General features: G+C 57.2%; 1 protein-coding gene across 3 annotated transcripts in view; it reads right to left on the minus strand.

Annotated features, from left to right (window-relative positions):
- TRPV4 (transient receptor potential cation channel subfamily V member 4) overlaps positions 1–15,276 on the minus strand; it is a 40,024-nt gene extending 24,748 nt beyond the window's left edge. For all 3 annotated transcript variants that reach the window (XM_053206762.1, XM_053206761.1, XM_027044066.2), the window contains exons 1-2: positions 15,120–15,276; positions 537–953 (exon numbers count right to left, since the gene is read on the minus strand). In XM_053206762.1, the coding sequence (XP_053062737.1) occupies positions 537–922 (386 nt within the window). In that variant the 5' untranslated portion in view covers positions 923–953; positions 15,120–15,276. The remainder of the gene's footprint in view (positions 1–536; positions 954–15,119) is intronic.
- Between the last annotated feature and the right edge of the window lie 3,716 nt (positions 15,277–18,992).

The following is an 18,992-nucleotide window of genomic DNA, read 5'->3' on the forward strand; positions in this document are numbered from 1 at the left end:
ACCTGGTCTGGCTCACCCCTGGAGCCACGGGGCCGACCCCCCTGCCAGGCACGTGGTGGGTGCTTGAGAAACATCCACTAAACGAATCGGTGACTCAGTGAACAAAGAAAGGAGACAGCTCCTGACCAAGCAAGGGCTTCATCCAAGGGCATAAATGAGTCTGTGATCAGCAAGGAGGACAGACAAGGACCAGGCAACAGGCCATCTCCAGACTTCAAGACTGTCCTCCAGACACACACAGAAGCCTGAGAGGGGTTCTTAGGGGTTTTCACGGGGGGACAGCCGGATAGACAGATGACAGATGGGGAGGGAGATATCTGATGAGTGGATGATGGACGGGTGGACAAGTGGACGAGCAGGTGGACAGACAGGTAGCTGGATGAATGAACGAGGAGATGACGGATGGATGGACAGACGGGTGAACAGACAAGTGTATGGAAAAGTGGACAGGTGGGCGAACAGGTAGGTGGATGGATGGACGGGCGGACGGATTCAACACAGAGGAGACCATTGGCCAGGCAGCCAGCAATACTCACTCGATGACCTTCTTCCTCCACCGCCTGTTGTCACTGGGGTGATGACGATAGGTGCCATAGTCAAAGAGCGAGTCCATGGGTGCCTTCTTGGGTCCAGGCACCACCGAGGACTCATACAGGGTGGACTCCAGCAGGTCAATGGGGTTGGGCACCCCCTTGCGGAAGGCACCCTGGAACTTCATGCGCAGATTTGGTCGCCCATCACCTGGCCCAGCGGGGCGGCTGGTGTCAGCCGGGGAGGGGGAGGGGGAGCCATCCTCCCCTTCAAACAGGTTGGCCAGAGAAGAGAGCGGGAAGGCCTCAGCCCCGGGGGTCCCGCTCTCGTCCCCGGGGGTCTCAGCCACCTCCCCGGGCCCTGCGTGGGGGCCTCCGCTGGGATCCGCCATGCTGTCCGGGGACCCGTCTGCGCTGCTCGGCCTGTAAGGGAACGGGAGGGGAGTCAGGCGGAGCCTGGCCAGGGGTGGGGGCTCCAGGAAGCCCCCTCCCACGTGGGCAAACAGCACGGCTGCCAGCTGCTTCAAAGCCACCGTTGTAATGACAGGGGTGCGGGGTGACCACTCCCAGATGTGGTTGGCTGGCAGCCCCAGGCAAGAGCTACAACAGGAGCCTCTTTTAGGGACCTGGAAACGTAAACGGGCCTCAGGTCCAGCTACCCCGGGCATTAGGTGGAGAGAGGAGGAAGGGCCTCAGAGTCATCCTGGGACCCCAGACCCGGAGCCTGGGGCTTACTCCCAACCAACCCCACCAGCTTCAGAGCCCCGCAGAGCAGGGTTCAAATCCAGGCTCCACACTCCGCAACTGTGTGGCACCGGGCAAGCTGACATTTCACGGCCTCGGTTTTCTCATCTGTAAAATGGGGACGTCCAGGCAGAGAGCATGCATTCCCGTGGTCAGTGCCTGGCACACAGTAAGCACTAAAACGTAACCATTAAATGCATGCTTCGGGCCCTGCAGGTGCTCAGCAAACAGGTGCAAACCCACTGTGTGAGCTAGCATTACTCCGTCTCTCCTAGGGCCATCCTTATGACTCCCATTTTGAAGAACAGCAAACTGAGTTTCCAAGACTATAGCTAACGTCCCACGGTGCAAAAACTCTGCTTCCCAGGGCCGAGTGCCGGTCCCTCCCCTCCCCTGTTGGCCTGCCTATCCCCTACCCATCTGTGTTCCCAGCTCAACTGTCCCTTCCTCTGGGAAGCCCTCCCTGACCATCTGTCCGTGGGATTAGTTCATTCCTGGGCCGTGAGCACCAGGAGGCAGGGAACGCATCTGTCCTTGTTCACTCCTGCATCCCCAACACCTAGAAAGATACCACACAGATGAAGGTATAATTCGTTCCCCCCGTTTCTCAGATGGAGAGACTGGAGGTTTTTGGTTTTGCTTTTAATTTTTTTTTTAATGTTTATTTTGTGAGAGAGACAGAGACAGAGTGTGAGTGGGGGAGGGGCAGAGAGAGACAGAGACACAGAATCCGAAGCAGGCTCCAGGCTCTGAGCTGTCAGCACGGAGCCCAATGAGGGGCTCGAACTCACAAACCGCGAGATCATGACCTGAGCCGAAGTCGGACGCTCAACCGACTGAGCCACTCAGGCGCCCCAAGAGACTGGAGCTTTAAGAGGGGCAGTCATGCAGCTTGTAGGGAGAAGAGCTGGACTTGAACCCAGGTCTCTCCAGCTCTGGGCCCGACCGCTAACCAGGAGCAAGGACAGGGAGGCGCAAAGCCCTGGCAGGCCCCTGCCCTCTGCGGCACACTGCTCGGTGGGCGGGGCTGGGCACTGAGGGCGAGTTTCCTGGAACTTTCACCATCCCACCCGGGCTGCAGGGAGATGTCTGAAAAGCTCTCTTTTCTGTGTCTTCCTCTGCCTGCCCAACACATTAGCAGAGGACCAAATAAACACTGGTTCCCACCTTGTTTGTTTTCTGGCTGCCAGGAGGGAAGCCTGGGCCAGAGAGGTGAGGGCAAGAGGCCCTTGTGGGTGGGTACGGCGGAGCATCCCGAGGGTCGGAGCTCCTGCCGGGGATGGGCCCTTTTCTGGGCACCAGTGGGGAGGGAGAGCATGGGCTTTAGGGTTATTCAGGACTGGGTTCTAAGCTCACTTGCTATGGACATGCAGCGTGACCTTGGGAAAGTTACTTTAGCTCCCGGAGCCTCAGTGTCCTCCCCTTTAAAATGGGTGCAAAGGCAGCAGCGTTTCATAGTTTTGCAGGAAGAAGTAAATGAGGTCGGGCATTCCCAGTGCCAACTCTGGGAATAAGTTGGGGGCTATCGATGATTCTAATCAAAGGAGGAAGGAAAGGTTAGGAGCACAGGTTCTGAAATCAGATACACCTGGTTCCTGTCCTGGCCCTGGTAACTAGCAGCTGTGTGATCTTGGACAAGTCACTTCCTCTCCCTGGGCCTCAGTTTCTCCACCTGTAAAACCGGGGTGACCACACCTCCTCCTATAGATCTTGGGAGATGTCGGATGGTTTTGTTCTGCAGGAGTGGGGGGCATGATGAGGCAGGGACAGGTATCCATTGGGGTGCAGGCATCTGAGGGGGAAGATTATATTTCCCAGGGCCCAGCCCGATCCACCTCATGGGGGACCCAGGGGTCAGGGGAGAGGAGGCATTGGGGCACATGCCTCCGTGGTCAACACCCTCCCAATTACCACACCCCTTCCCCCACTGGAGCAGAGCCAGACGGACACCCCACCTCAGGGAGCTCTCAACCCCCCACCATGCCTGCGCCCCCTCTCCTAAGGAACCCCAACCCAGACGGCATCCAAGGTTTCTGAGGCCTCCACGACAAGGAGTCCGAAGTCTGCCGGCCCCAGATTCAAATCTCTTCTCAGCCGCTCACCCCTCACTGGTAGCCTCAGGCAAGGCACATGTGACCATTATTAGAGTTTAGTTACAATGAATAATCATCACGAACGACAATGCACAGGAGAGTCCCCACCACAAGGAGGGATCCAGGCCCAGAAATATCAATAGTGCTGAGACTGAGAAACCCTGCCCTGGAGGGAGGTACGGCTCTCATTCCCACTTTACAGATGAGGAAACGGAGGATCAGAGAGGTTAAGTGGCTTGCCTGCGGCCACACAGCCGGTTAACGACAGAGCCAGGATTCAAATCTGCACACTTGGCTACAAAGCTTGGGCTACCCTAACCCCTCAGTTGACTGGGCAGGGGCAGGCGGCCAGGCACAGCGCTGGGCACCTGCAGTATCATGTGTGAGCTGTACAACCTGAGAGTCTGGGAGCTAAGGATTATTACTACCAGCCTGGGCTGATTTCTCTGAGCCTCCGTTTCCCCACCTGTAAAATGAGGGTCGCAATGATAGCATCTGTCCCATAGGGCTGCCGTGACATAAGTCGGGTCACGTGTCTCTCGGGCACCTAATAAGCACTTGAGCGCTTTAATCGTCATCGTCACCGACATGGTACAGCGTGTTCACCTGTCCTCCTCACCCCCTCCGCGCGCGCGCACACACACACACACACACACACACGACAGCAAAGCACCCAGCCTGGCATTCATGGCCCGCGAGAGCCCACAAAGCTGGACTACTGCTCCCATTTTACAGTTGAGAAAACTGAGGCCCTGAGGGGCCCCCCAGGGAGCAAATGGCAATGAAGATAACCTCAGAATCCTAACTCTGCTACTCCTTCCTCATCAAGCAATGTACACACCAATGAGCACATATGCACACACATGCACACGTGTGCGCGCGCGTGCAAACACGCAAAACACACACACACACACACAGCCTGCTCTGCTGCTTGCTCTGTGGCAATTCTTTCCGCAAACGCTACCCTGTTCTCTGTGGTCAGGGAGAGTTCACTCCCTGTTCTAATTTGCCCTGTAGCCTATTATTACACGTTCCAAACCAATGCCAGACTTGGGAGAGAAGGGGGGGGGTGCGGGCAGGGAGAGAGGCTGCGAGTCCTCGTGGGTCTCCTCAGCGCGTGAACGTCGCGCATGCTTATTCGCGTCCTTCCGCGTCTTTCCCCTTGTGGTGTGCGCATGCGTATGCCCGCTGTGAGCCCACCGGGCCCACCCCTACCTGGACTCACCCCTAACCGGGACCCACCCCTACCCGGGGCCCACCCCTACAGGGGATCTTTGCAGCGGGCGGCACCCAGCTGGCAGCAGGGCGCTGGGGGCTCAACCAAGGACGTTTATGCCTCAGTGGGAACCTCCCCACACACTGCACATCACCACTGCATTCACTTCAAGCGGTGGAATCACACATCTTAAGCACAGAGCACGTCTTCTGAATATAAAAACCAGACTGCAGTCCACGCAGAGGGTGGTAGGACAGGATGAATGGGGGGGGGGGGGGGTCTGAATCTCAGGGCCCAAGGAGCAGGATTAGAAACCACTCATCTATTCGTTTATTGACCAAATATTTAGTGAGCACCTACAGGGTGCCAGGTGCAGGGGACATAGATGGGAATAGACCTGAGAAAAACCCCCGCCCTCCCGGGGCTGGCCTTCCGGTGGGGAACAGAGTAAACAGGCAGACAAACCAAGAAGCAGAGTCATGTCCAGTGGTGTTCAGAGCTGTGTAGACCAGAGGGGCTCAGGAGTGCTGAGTTAAAGGGGTGCAGAGGTCCTGAGCAGGGTGAGGAGGTACAGTGATGAGCCAAGGTCCCCAAGCCTCCCTCTCTGCCCTGACAGAGGTCCCAGGCTCTAAAGGACCTGGGGACTCAGTGAGGATGGCCAAACCCACTCCCTCTCCCCCGAGGAGGAGCCCCTGGAGGGAGCTAGTGGGGCATGGAAAAAGTGTGCATTTTCATCAGACAGATCAGGGGGTCGGCTCCCATACCCACTGCTCATCAGCTGCGTGAGCTTGGGTTAAGTGACTTAACCTCCCTGGGCCTTGCTCTCCTCACCTGTCCATGGGGATCTTAACTGGGTCGTTGTGCGAATTATACAGGTTGAGTCCAGCACCTGGCACAGAGTAAGCCCTCAATAAATAGCGAACTACACGCTCCATGAACGGCAGGCACCTTCTCTCTGAGAATCTCAGACCCAGTGGGGGCGGGGGCCTCCTGCACCATCTGCCTGCCCCCTCCCCGCGCGGAAGGTGGAAGAAGGGGCCCATCCTCACCATTACCCGTGGCTTTGCCTGATCTCATGGAAACCCTGGCACATATTTGTCAAATCCCATCCTCCTGATTCCATGACCCAGGAAAGCTGCTTAAATCTGGTGGCAAGTTTGGGCGTGCAGGGCCACTCCACCCCAGGGAGAAGAATTCCAGGGAGCTAGTTCCTCTCCGTCCCCTCCCTCCTGGGATCGATTCACTCCAACGGGCATCTGTTGAGTGCCACCTGTTTGCAGGGCGCCTGGGGAAACATAAAAGACTGGAGCTTCGTAAGAGTCTGGGAGAGGGGGAGACAGAGGGATTTTTCCTTCTCCAGACCTTAGCCAGGGCTGTCCCCTCTTTCCCCCCTGGCTGGGTCCCCTTGCTCAGGTCCCCCTCTTCACAGGCACCTCCTGTGAAAAGCCTCCTTGACCTCCAGTCTAAACTAGCTTCCTTGCTCCTCTTTCTGAGAGCAAACTACGCCTCCCTTCATAGCTCTTCCCAGGATTAAACTTGTGCATTTACTTGTATTATTCCTTTATTCATCTTCGCTCTTCTCTGGAGTTTTAGTTCCACGAGGGAGGGACTACTTTGTGTCTGTTGTTTCCCCAGCATCCAGCACCGGGCTGAGGCAGAATGGGACATCGATAAATACTTGCTTTCGTAAACTGTAAGGCAGGGTCTTTCTGAAGCCCCTGGAGGGTGCTTGCAGATCCTTTGACAGGGATGGGGACAGGCTGCAAGGAGGAGGGGGTCTGGCCTGGGCCTGACAGCTGGGACAGAGACAGCAAGGTCCAAAGTGTGGGGACAAGAGAGCATAGAAGGCACGGGGGACTGATGTGGCCTGAAGCAGGGGAGGAGGAAGATGGAGGAAGAAAAGATGGGTAGGTGGGTGGGAAGAAGGCAGAGCAAGGGGGGGGGGGGGTAGTATGGGGCTCCCAGACAGACCCAGGGCACTTCCTCCCCCCTCCAACCTGGGGCTCTATGCCGCATCTTTGGGGCCCCCATTTCCTGCAGTCCCCTTGGAATAAACACGCCTGTGAGCACCAGTCATTCCAGGTCAGTCTTGGAGGGGCGGTGTGGGTGGGGAAAGGGTTAAGAAAACAGGGATCCTGGAGAGAAAACACCAGTTCTGTCCAACCCCCACCCCCACCTTCCAGGTGAGAAAACTGAGGCTCAGAGAGGTAGAGTCACTCCGACAGTGTTGCCCAGCTCCTGAGAGGGGGAAGCAGGATTCAAACGCATGTGGTCCCAGAACCTGTGCCTTCAGTGGATACTTTACAAAGACTGGGGACTCCCGAAGGGAAGGGCGGAAGGAGGGGGTGGGGAAAGCGGCGCTGGGTGGGCAGTAGGGACCACGGGCCCCGAGGCAGATGGCCAGCTCGCCAGCGGTGCGCCCCTGAGCAAGTCACCTGGCCTTCCTGTGCCTCGATTTCCTCACCTGTACCTGGTGATGGTGACAGCACCCACCCCAGGGGACTATTGCGAGGCTGAAATAGGATAGTGCGCGAAATACCGAGCCCGGCACCTGGAGAAGGCACACTCCATAAAGAATGCTGTTGTTAGCGTCCTCGACATCGCTGTATTATTATTATTATCATTGTCATCATCAAAGGGTGGATGAACAGATGTAGGACCAAGGGAGGTATGTATGCCTGCCGGGGAGGGCGGAGTGGCTGGGCCCAGAGCCTGGGACTCTGGCAGCCACCTTGGAGCAGCCGGCTGCGAGCTCGGCCCCTTGGCCAGGCGAAGCCTGCTGCCTGCCAGGCTGTTCGAGGCTCCCTGGCCCCTGGCGGGCGGTGGCCGCAGGGGGCATCACGCCATGCCAGGCACCTTCCCCAGCCAGCCCATATTTACCTAGCAGGTCTCGGCCCAGCCCGCTTCCTGTCTGCTGCACAGCGGCCGCCTGTCCGGCGCAGACAGAGCCCCAGTGTCCTGTAGCCGCCCCCCCCCACCCAGGAGGGCACCCCTCTGAAGCTCACACCACCCAGGCGGGGCAAGGCTGGGGGTGACTCATCAGGCCCCAGAGAGGGCAAGGCCGTGGGGCCACCGCAGTCACTCGGTCATGCTGCGGGTCCTTGGCTGGAGGGGTCCTGACTGTGCACAAACATCTCCCTGAGCTTTCGCGGGCAGCCATTCACGTCCAAGGGGCCCGAGCCCTGGGGTAGGGGCCACCAGGAGGTAGTATGGCTGGGTGGTTTTAAGAGCGTGTGCCGTGGATCGCAGAAGGCCACACGCTGTCCGATTCCATTTACGTGACATGTCCGGAAGAGGCGAATGCATAGAGACACAGAGCTGGCGGCTGCAGGGGGCGGGAGAGAGCGCGGGGATGGGGACTGCCGAGGGGGAGGGGGTGCTTTTTGGGGTGATGAAAACACACTGGAGCTAGGTGGTGGGAATGTACGTACAACTCCAAATACACTAAAAAACCACTGAATTGCACACTCTGAAAGGGTGAATTGTGTGGTACGTGCACCACATCTCAACTCCCCTTCCTGGCTTGGTGACCTTAGGCAAGTGGCTTCCTTCCCCAAGCCTCAGTTTCCTTGGTATAACACGGGGATATCGTGGGGCGCCTGGGTGGCTCAGTCGGCGAAGCGTCCAACTTCGGCTCAGGTCATGATCTTGTGGTTCATGGGTTCAAGCCCCGCATTGGGCTCTGTGCTCACAGTTCAGAGCTGCTTGGGATTCCCTCTCTCTCTCTCTCTCTCTCACGCACTCTCGCTCTCTCTCTGCCTCTCCCCTCTGCTTCTCAAAAAAATAAACATTAAAAGAAAAACCCACATGGGATGGTCATGAGGATTAAGAAGGTGTAAAGGGTCCAGCAGAGGGTCTGGCCCAGAGCAGAGGCTCAAGAACATGGTGGCCCTGTTGCAGAGGGCAGGGCAGAGCGGGTGCTTGGACCCAGACTTATTGGCTCCAAGGCCAGGGCTCAGGACCGTGCTTGGAGACCTCGCCTTCCAAAAAGGTCTTCTGGCCCCTCATGTCCTTCTCTCACCATCTCTGGGAGGCCAAACAGCCCCATTTCCCAGCTGGGAGGGGACAAGGGGACAAGACCCCCCACCCACCCATGCAGGCATCCCTCCTCCTCATTCTCATGCGCAAAAGGCCTGAGGCTGCCAAGTCAGAGGAGGGAGCAGATACCCAGGGAATGAATGGGTTCACCGGGCCTGGGAAGGGAGCCTGACGCAGAGCAGAAAACCAGTCTGAGACCCTCTCTCTGCCCCAGCCCGCCTCACCAGCAGCAGCCTGTGCCAACAGCAGGCTGTGTCTCTGGTTAACTGCTTAAAGTCATGGCCGAGGCTGGTGCCTGAGATCCCACGGTTAGCAGGGCCTGCCCTCACTGGCACCTTCCACACAGCACCGTTCTGTCTTAATCCAAGTCATGACTCCAGAAGTTAGATACTAGATATTATTGTCTCCATTCCCACGCGAGTGAACCACGTCCCGGCAGAGTGGAGGCGGGGCGGGGGAGGGGGCTATTTACCCAACACCCACCAGGCACCGAGCGCCTTTACATCTGCCTCTCCCGTGAGGGAGGCATTATCGTTATCCCCGTTTTACACAGCAGCCAAGCGAGGCGCAGAGAGACAAGGGACCCAGCCGAGGTAGCAACTCAACAAGAAGGGACTGTGGCTAGGATTCCAACCGTTTGCTTTTAACCCCATGTGAGTTCATCCCTTTAGGCTCTACGAAGCCCTCTCTCTGGGGTCACCCTACGAAGCCCTCTCTCTGGGGTCACCCTTCTACAGCCGCACCCCGTGGAGTTCATCAGGCAGGTGGTGCAGTAGTGAGGCGCTGGGATTTGGAGTCTGAACCTTGGCTCTGCTGCTGAGTAGCTGTGTGACCCCCCCCCCCCCCGAATGGGTCACTTCACCTCTCCGAGCCTCCGTTTTCTCCTTTCTAGAAGGAAGCTAATCACAGCACCCACTGCTGGGTTGCTTGTTCATCATGGGTGTCAGAGCCTCATCGAGGGCAGCCCCGGGGGTGGCCCAGTCGGTTGAGCGTTCGACTTTGGCTCGGGTCACGATCTCATGGTTCGTGGGATGGAGGCCCGCGTCGGGCTCTGTGCTGTCAGCACGGAGCCCGCTTCAGGTCTTCTGTCTCCCTCCTTCTCTGCTCCTCCCCTACTTGTGCTCTCTCTCCCTCAAGAAGAAATGAAACATCAAAACAAACTAAAAAAAAAAAATAAAGTGCAGCCCCAAAGGCTGTGGGGGAATAAAAGGAAATTTTCTGTCCGGTCACCACTGAGTCCCCAGGGCCCAGAACAGGGCCTGGCACTTAGTCGCTGCTCAAGATATACTTGCTGAATGAACGAATGAAGGAATGGACACAGAGGGACCTCTGCCCAACTACCTGCCTAGGTGGCTAACGTCCTGCCTCTCTCCCAACCTTTAACAGATAATTTATGGAGCACTTACAGTGTGCTGGGCTTTCTGACCTGTGAGACCCACACCCACCATGAGGACGACAGCTAATCATGAGTCCGTTTTGCAGGTGAGGAAACTGAGGCTCACGCAGACCAGGACACTTCCCCAAACCCACTCCGTCTCAGCCAGAGTCTGAATTCGAGTAGGTGTTTTTTTCTGATGCCCCTGCCTTGTTAATTTGTCTGTTCAGTCACCTCTGCCTCCCTCCTTCCCACCCTTCCTTCCTTCCTTCCTTCCTTCCTTCCTTCCTTCCTTCCTTCCTTCCTCTCTTCCTTCCTTCCTCTCTTCCTTCCTTCCTCTCTTCCTTCCCTACGTCTACAGGTTTTCCTGAGCTCCTCGTCTTTGCAAGAGACAGGGGTGAACCGGGCCGACAGGTCCCTGGCCTGAGGTTCACTGGCCCCCTGCCCACAGGGGTCTCCCCTGAGCCTGTGGGGCACACTCGGGGCATGTGTTACAAGTGCCCCCCCCCACCACCACCAGTACACACACATGAGGAACCATCCCAGAAGGTGGTCACCCTCCCGGTCAGCTGGGTGGAACCCAGGCCACTCCACCCTCAGGGAAAAACAGGCGCCGGTGAGACTGAGGAGCCCTTTGTGCAGGGGGGTGGCAGGGCGGGCGGCCGTTACTCACCACCCAAAGAAAAATAAGAGTATTCCCATTTGGTCAATAGCCTTCCTGTCTGCCCCCCACACCCTCTCCTCCTTCTGCAGTCTTTCCCAGCCTCTGACCTCATCTGGAGCAGACCCAAGACCTTTTATGGAGGGCTTCCTATGCCCATGGCGCGGTGTCTGATGCTCCCTCACCAATGAAGAAACATGCTCAGAGAGGTGAGGTGACCTACTTGGGGTCACACAGCAGTGGCCAGGGCTTGGGACAGAAAGGGGAAGCCAATGATCAGGAAGGGGCTCAGAGGCAGGAAGGAAGTCAGAGTCACGGTGAAAGTAAGGGCCTGGCCTCCCTTCCTCGTTCCCGTTTGGCCAGCGTGCCAGTTCACGGGACCCAAGGGAAACCCAGGCAGGGGGGGAGTCCAGGCTGGGGCAAGGGTAGTGGCCAGAATGACCCAAATCCCCCTCAAGCTGACGAAGCTCCAACCTCCAGCAAATCCTGGGTGGCAGCCCCAGGAACAGAGAGGTCAAGCTGCCACCTGAGATCACACAGCAGCAAGTGGCAGAGCTAGAATGGGGACCAAGGTGGGTCTGACTCTAAGAGGGGCTGGTCCAAAGTGGAAGCTGAACTGGCCACCGGGCTTTCCAGGGACCCAAGGGGACCAGAGTCGCTTGCTTCTCCCTTGGAGCCCCGGTTTTCTCAGCCATAAAATGAGCTTCAGCTTCCGTCCTCTGCCCATCTCCAGTGGGGGCAAGGCTGTGACATCATCGAGGTGAACATCAGGTGACACACTATGTGGCATTGGAGACTGCCCACATCCACCCCACAGAACAGGCACTCGTATTATCCCAATTTTTCAGATGGGGAAACCACAGCCCAGGGAGTAAGGGAACTTACTAAAAGCCGGGAGTTAAACCAGATAGCCAGGTTCCAGCCCTAGTATTTTTGTGTTTATTTTTATGGATTTATTTATTTTTTAAAGTAGGCTCCACACCTGTGGAGCCCAATGCAGGGCTTGAACTCACGACCCCGAGATCAAGACCTGAGCTGAGATCAAGAGTCGGATGCTCAACTGACTGAGCCATCCAGGCCCCCCCTCCAGCCTTAGTCTTTAAAGCATTAAATCAGGAAAGCAGGAAACGTTGACGGGCTCCTGGCACTCAGTCAATGCCCGTAAATATCTCACGGCTGAAAAGGCATCGTCCTTTGTCCAAATGCAAGTCTAGCTTTGCCCCTGCTACGTTCCGCCCACCTGCCTGGCACAGAGGGGCTCTCAGAGGGTGCCCTAGGGACGAGCTGGAGGAAAACGTGTCCTGGAACAGGATGAGGATGAAGACGGTGCTCCGGAGCCCCACCCGTGTGCCTCAGACTGTCTTTGCAAAGTGGCATCTGAGAGCGCCATTTGACAGAAGAGGAAACTGAGGTTCAGAGAGGCCAGGTGACTTGCCCAAGCTTCCCTGGAGAAGGAGCAGGAGACCTAGGACTTAAAGCAGGGCCTGTCTGAGCAATCCAGATTCTTCTCTCTACACCGCAGAGTCTCTTCCCCGTGACTTCACGACGGGACAAATGGGGACAGGCCACCTTGGAAGTTAAGGGCATGGATTTTGGAATCAGACAAACGGAGCTCAGATCCCAGCTCTGCCCCTCCCCAACTAAAAGACCCTGGGCAAGCGGCTTCACTACCCAGACATCGCAGCTCTGCCCTCTCAAAAATGGGAACGATAATAGTTTCATATCCAAATGTACTAAGAGTGTTTGGCTCAGTGCCTGGCACATAGTAAGCGCTCAATAAATGCTCGCGACCATCATAAGGACTACTAATGCGGCCCAGGTTTGGCTTAAGCCAGGCAGAACGCAGTGATCAGAGCACCAGCTTTGGGGCCTAGGGCCACAGGTATCTCAAGAGATCTGAATTAATCTTTAACAGGTGAATTCCACTCCAAATGGGCCATGTGGAGCATTCCAGAGGGCCCGCTGGCATGCAATGTTCTCTTGGCTCCCCAGATCTGGTGTGTGATGAGAAGTGGAGCTGTTCTGTATGGCCCAGTGATTTGGGGAGGGGCCTGCAGTGTCTTTCCCAGAATCAAATGGGGGAAACTGAGGCAGACAGCAGGTCAGGGGCCTGTGAGAGGTCGAGATGCCCACTCCATGCCAACTCCCCCTCCCACCAAGGAACAGGTAAAGGACCGCAGAGGACTTGGGCCCTCTCAAAATGATGTAGTCCAGTCACTCAACTGTGCAGTAGAGATTTATGGAGCACCTGACCTGTGCCGGGCACAGTGAGGCCAATCCCTGCCCGATTCTCTCCCTCCCCCCCCCCCCCCCCCCCCCCCCCCCCCCCCGTCGCCTGCCAGCCACCCCTCTCCAGTCGCCATCCTGGGCCTCGGGCCCCGGGCCGGGATGGCTTCTCCAGCCTGGGGACCGGCCTCCTTGCCTGGCCCTGACTCTGCAGCCAGAGGGAACTTTCCAGACCACACATCTGGCATGTCCCTCCCAGCCTGGACTTCAGGGCTTCTGGGTCTGACCTAGCCCCTGCCTGCCCAATCCCTTGCCCTTCCTGGTCACGTCACACATTCCAGACAAACGGAACAATGTCTTGGCCTTACAAAGTCTAGCTTTGCCCACCTGGCAGCAGGTAGTGGTCAGGTCTTTGCTCATAATGTCCTTCCCTTTACCTGAGTGCCCTTTCCCTTACTTATTCTTCAAGGTGTGGCTTGAACCCCCACCTCGATCAAGCCCTCCCCGATCCCTTCCCGACTTCTCTCCTGGCCCCCATTCATTTGAGAGCACACATTTGCCAACCATCTACCCTATGTGTTCACCTTGCTGGGTGCCCACCTGCCTGGAGGGCACAGCTGGCAGGAGAGGCAATCCCAGTTTGGGGGAGGCGGTGGAGGGGGCCAGAGCCCTCCGGCTAGACCCTGCCCAGGGTCCGAGGCCGACACAGGGGGGAGGGAGGGTGCTTTCCAGGAGGCCTTGCTAGACCCAGGAGAAGGTGGCCAAGGCCCTGCTCCCACCAGGTGAACTGCCAGGGCGCCCGCAGCCACTCCCCAGCGCATCTTCTCAGCTCTCACCCACACCCCCTCCTCTCACAGCGACCCCCCCCCCACCCCCGGGGTTTTACAAACCAGACCCTGCCTTGGCCCATGACCTTCGCCTGCCATTTGTTTGGGGAGCTCCTCCCCACTCTGATTTACCACCGACAAAGGTGGGAAGAGGGGCTCCCTACTGTTATTCGAACAGAATCAACTAGAGAAATGGGGGAATGGCCAGTTACCTCTTTTCACCTCTTCATTACTGGAGCAAGCAAGCACAATGACGCTGCTGGGTGAGTTGGGAGTGTGTGCCCAGCTCCTCCCAGGCGGTCTGTCCTCCCCACAGCCCTGGGATGGCCCTCACTTCATCCCCATTTTACAGACGAGCTATCTCTCAGACAGCCAAAGGACTGACCCAAGGTCACACAAAACTGGGGTGGCACAGGGGGGGCCCACATAGGCCTGTCCCTTCTACTTGACCTCTCTAAAGAGACCACCTTTTCAACTTCCTCATTTGGGTCATGGAGTTACCCCCATCCTCACCCCACAGATAAAGTGGCGAAGCTTAAATCCCCGAGTGGGTCTTAGCTCCCAGAACAAAGCTCACACACAGCATCACACAACCCCAGCCCCAGCAGAGCCCCGCGGTAGAGGCTGAGCCAGGGCACCCCCGCCCCCGCCCCACGGGGGCACCAGGCAGGGAGGGCTCTGGAGCCCCGCAGCCCTGGGTAAAACTTCCACCTGGCTCCACCCCCGACCAGAGCCTCAGTTTCCTCATCTGCAAAATGGGGAGGGCAGACGGCGAAGGGCTGGGCAGGGCCAAGCAGGCGGGGTGGTGAGCAGCCCCCACAACAGTCTGTGGCGGGTCTCTGCAGGCTAGTGGGGAGTGCGGGAGGTCTCTCCCCGTCCTGGCGGACCTCCCAGGAGGCTCTGGAGGCACAGCCGGAGGTTAAAGATTGTCCTGCCTCTTGGAGGAAGAGCCGTCTCTGGGACTAACTGAGGCCAACGAAGAAGTGGGCCTCTGGAAGTTCCAGACTTCCAATTCCCTCCTGCTTGCTTAGCCATAGAAGGCAGACCTCAGGGCCCCCGACTGCCCCTTCCCAGCCCCCCGAAATGGGGATGCCTCTAAGGTGGGCTGCAGGGCCTCCTCGCCTCTGATTCCTGCGCTTGGCTCTTGGGGACCCCGGGATCTCCCTCCCGCAGACCGGGCGACCCCAAGGCCCACGCCGGCGCCCATTTCACAGGTGATAAAACAAACCGAAGCCGAGAGAGACGAGGGGGCGGGTGCGAGGGCACGCAGCGGGGCAGCGGGAGCTGGCGGGACCCCGCGCCTCCTTCCCGCGCCCCGGACCGGAGCCTCGGAGCCTCGGAGACGTCCCCGGGGGCGCCGCCCCACCCCTCCCCAGGATCCCTGCCCCGAGGGCCCCGGCCCCACTCACCTCCGGGACCGCGAGGCGCTTCCTGAATCCCGGCCGCCCGGCGCCCGCCCGCCCGCGCCGCGCGACTCTCCTCCCCCGGCTCAGGTTCCAGCGCCGCGCGCCGCCCCCGGCTGCCCCCGCCCCCGCCGCTCGCCGCCTCCGCTGGGGGGGTGGGGGGAGGACGCAGAGCGGGCTCGGTCCCCCACCCGGGAAGCCGGGCGTCGCGATCGCGGCCGCGGGGCCACAGGCGCTTCCCGGGGAGGGCTCTGCCTGGGGCCCCCGAGATCCCTCCCGGGCTCCTGACCCCGCCACCCCCGGGCAGCTCCTCCTCTGGTAATGGGCGCCTGGCGGGTCCTCCCACCCGGGCATTGGCTCATTCATTCATTCATTGGTAGACAGCCCCCCCCCCGCCCCCCGACAGACGCGGCTGCGGGGGTCCCTGCCCTGGGGTAGCCCCAAGTCCCACAGGGGAGGCATCTGAGATCCAGACCGTGCTGTCTGGGGCTAGATTCACGTGAGCTCCCTTTCTTCCCCTCTTTACCAGCGCTTAGCAAGGGGCCTGGCACCTAGGAGGTGATCAAGGTGTGTTTTTTTAATTTTTGTTTTTTAATTAAAAAAAATAATAATAAGGTTTTTTTACATTTATTTATTTTTGAGAGACAGAGACAGAGCGTGAGCAGGGGAGGGGCAGAGAGAGGGAGACACAGAATCAGAGGCAGGTTCCAGGCTCCGAGCTGTCAGCACAGAGTCCAATGCAGGGGAAAAACATGACCTGAGCCGAAGTCCGGCGCTCAACCGACTGAGCCGCCCAGGCGCCCTGTTTTTTAAATTTTTTATTAGATGGTGAAGGTGAGCTCCTGACATGCAGTCTCGCCTTTTACTTGAATGCCTCCACAGGATGGGCAGCTCACTTCTGCTGGGACTGGTTGGAAGCCCAGTGGGCCTGAGCTCCAGAGCCAAGCTCCCTGAGCACCCCCCACCACAGCTGTGGCTCTGTGCCCTACCCGAGCAGCCAGTCATCTCCACCTCTGCGCCTCTGTGTCCCCACTGTAGAGTAGGGTGTAGGTATGTCCCCAGCCCACAGCCACAGTGGAGAGGCTGGGAGCACCAGGTCCCTGCAGAGCCCAGGGAACGTTCTTAGCCCCTTTATCATTACTGTTCTTTAAATTGAGCTGGCTCCGCAAAAACAGTGGGGTCCCTCAGCCTGCAAACAGAAATGGCTCCCATGAGGTGTTGGTTCAGCAGCTAGAAAGTCGGATTTGGGCATTGCTGCAGAGGGAGAGAGAGAGAGAGAGAGGGAGAGAAGGAGAGAGAGGAGAACCTGAACAGACATGATGTGTTCAAACGCCAGTACGAAACATTTACAAAAAAAAAATAAACCCTAATAGTTAACTCATTGAGAGTGGCGGGGGTGTGGGGAGGGAGATTTGTCAAGTAAACCTTCCTTCCAAGCAGGCTGTGAGGCAGGGATCGCCCGTGCTCACTGTAGAGATGGGAATCTGAGGCTTGGAGAGGAGTGTGGCTTCTCCAGAAGCGGCTCCCTCCATAATGGGGAGGGGAGAGAAGCTCTTCCGTCTGGGTTTTCAGGATCTTAGAGCAAACAGGCAGCTATCTGGCTGTGGCGAGGAATGTAAACAGAAGAGGCTCCCTCAGGCCTTCCAGGCCGAAAGCCTCTCTGCTTGGGGGCCTTGCTGGCTGGGAGGAGCAGGCATCAGGCAAACGAATCTGGGGCCCATTTCTGCAGAGAATCTGGGGCCCATTTCTGCAGAGAGGTGCCTCTCGAATGAAAAGAAAATGACAAGGATGATCCTGGCTACCAGGAGCCTGATGGAGACGGTGGGGCCAGCTCTCCTCCACCAAGCAGGTACCTTGGTGGGTACCTGCTCTCCTCCAAGGTCCGGGGTTAGAGCTGTGAGCCGTCAGCACTAGGGTAGCTAACCTAGGCCCCTCCGGCCCCACATTTCACAGACTGGGCAACTGAGGTCCCATGCAAGGAAGTGACTTTTTTTGGTCCAGGAGGTGGGATGTTGGCTGCCGCTGATTCAACGGGAGCCACGAGCAAAAGCCTCCCCTTCCAGTGCCTGTGTCCTTATCTGGAAAATAGTACTGGTTTCCATGAAGCAAGGGATCACATCTGTCTTCTTTTTTTAGGTTCATTTATTTTGAGAGAGAATGAAAGAGCATGCACGTGTGCACGTGTGATCGGGAGAGGAGCAGGGAGAGAGAGAGAGAGAGAGAGAGAGAGAGAGAGAGAGAATCCCACGCAGTCTCCTTGCTGTCAATACTGAGCCCAGACTCAGGCTCGTTCTCACGGAACCATGGGATCATGACCTAAGCCAAAACCAAGAGCCACCCAGGCACCCCCACATCTATCTTGTTCGCAGCTGCAGGACCAGCTTCTGGCACTTAGTAGGTACTTTAAAAATACTGGTTGGGGCGCCTGGATGGCTCAGTTGGTTAAGCATCAGGCTCCTGATTTCAGCTCAGGTCATGATTTTTTTTTTTTACTATGAAATTTACTGTCAAATTGGTTTCCATACAACACCCAGTGCTCATCCCAACAGGTGCCCTCCTCAGTGCCCATCACCCACCCTCCCCTCCCTCCCACCCCCCGTCAACCCTCAGTTTGTTCTCAGTTTTTAAGAGTCTCTTATGTTTTGGCTCCCTCCCTCTCTAACCTCATTTTTTTTTCCCTTCCCCCCCCACCCCCACCATGGTCTTCTGTTAAGTTTCTCAGGATCCACATAAGAGTGAAACCATATGGTATCTGTCTTTCTCTGTATGACTTATTTCACTTAGCATCACACTCTCCAGTTCCATCCACGTTGCTATAAAACACCATATTTCAGTCTTTCTCGTTGCCAAGTAATATTCCACTGTGTATATAAAATGATTTCATGGTTCATGGGATCCAGCCCCGAATCAGGCTCCGTGCTGTGGGCTCGGAGCCTGCTTGGGATTCTCTGTCTCCCTCTCTCTCTGCCCACTGCACTTTCTCTCTCTCTCTGTTGCTCTCAAAGATAAATAAATAAGCTTTTAAAAATAATAAAAAGTAGTAAAAAAAATAAAAAATACTGGTTGATCGAGAGCATGGAGGTCTGCCTTGCAGGGAAGAGGTGAGTAGGAAGGGGAAGTGAGGTGCCTAGGACACCCCACAAACACTCGCTGGATTTACTGAACGTGAACAAGGGCCACTGCTAGGATGTGCCTGCCATTATGTGACGGTTTTTGTCACTGGCGAAGCTCTCTGGCCTCTGTCCCGGAAGGACAAGGGCTCTTAACACACAGAAGGAACGTGTCTTAAGGAAGGAAAAAATGTCAAGGCCTTTAGCGCAGGCAGAATCCCGTAGAGGCTACAGCCTGGCCTGGTCCTCTGGCGCACACAGGTTCCGGAGAGCCCCAGGGGGGTTCAGCCGCTACCACAAAGGGAGGTCCCGAGCTGTACCCAGGGTCTGCACTTACCAAGCACCTAGTGTATGCCAGACTCAGGTCCGGGCACCGGGAAGAGATCAGTAGACCAGATGGGTCAGCATCTCAGGAACTTCACACCTGGTGCACCTGCCCCCAACCCCCGGAGGGTGGTGCCCAGTTATGAAAACAAGACGGGTGCACCTCACTTTCCACTTGGCACGGCTCTGATGATGTCTCCAACCCATCTCCTGACAGCCTGGGAGGAAAGGATTCTTATACCATTTTCCCAGAAAAGGATGCAGACAGACTACTCATCTGAGATTCCACAGCTGGTAGGATTTGAACTCACGCCCAGGAGACTCTACTCAGGGTAGCACAGCCAGTAAAAATATGGTCTCAAAAAGACAATGGGGTGCCTCAGTCGGTTATGCGTCAGACTCTTGATCTCGGTTCAGGTCATGGTCTCATGGTTCGTAGGATTGA

The sequence above is a fragment of the Acinonyx jubatus genome, chromosome D3 (assembly GCF_027475565.1).
Source record: "Acinonyx jubatus isolate Ajub_Pintada_27869175 chromosome D3, VMU_Ajub_asm_v1.0, whole genome shotgun sequence".
Taxonomy (NCBI): Eukaryota; Metazoa; Chordata; class Mammalia; order Carnivora; family Felidae; genus Acinonyx; species Acinonyx jubatus.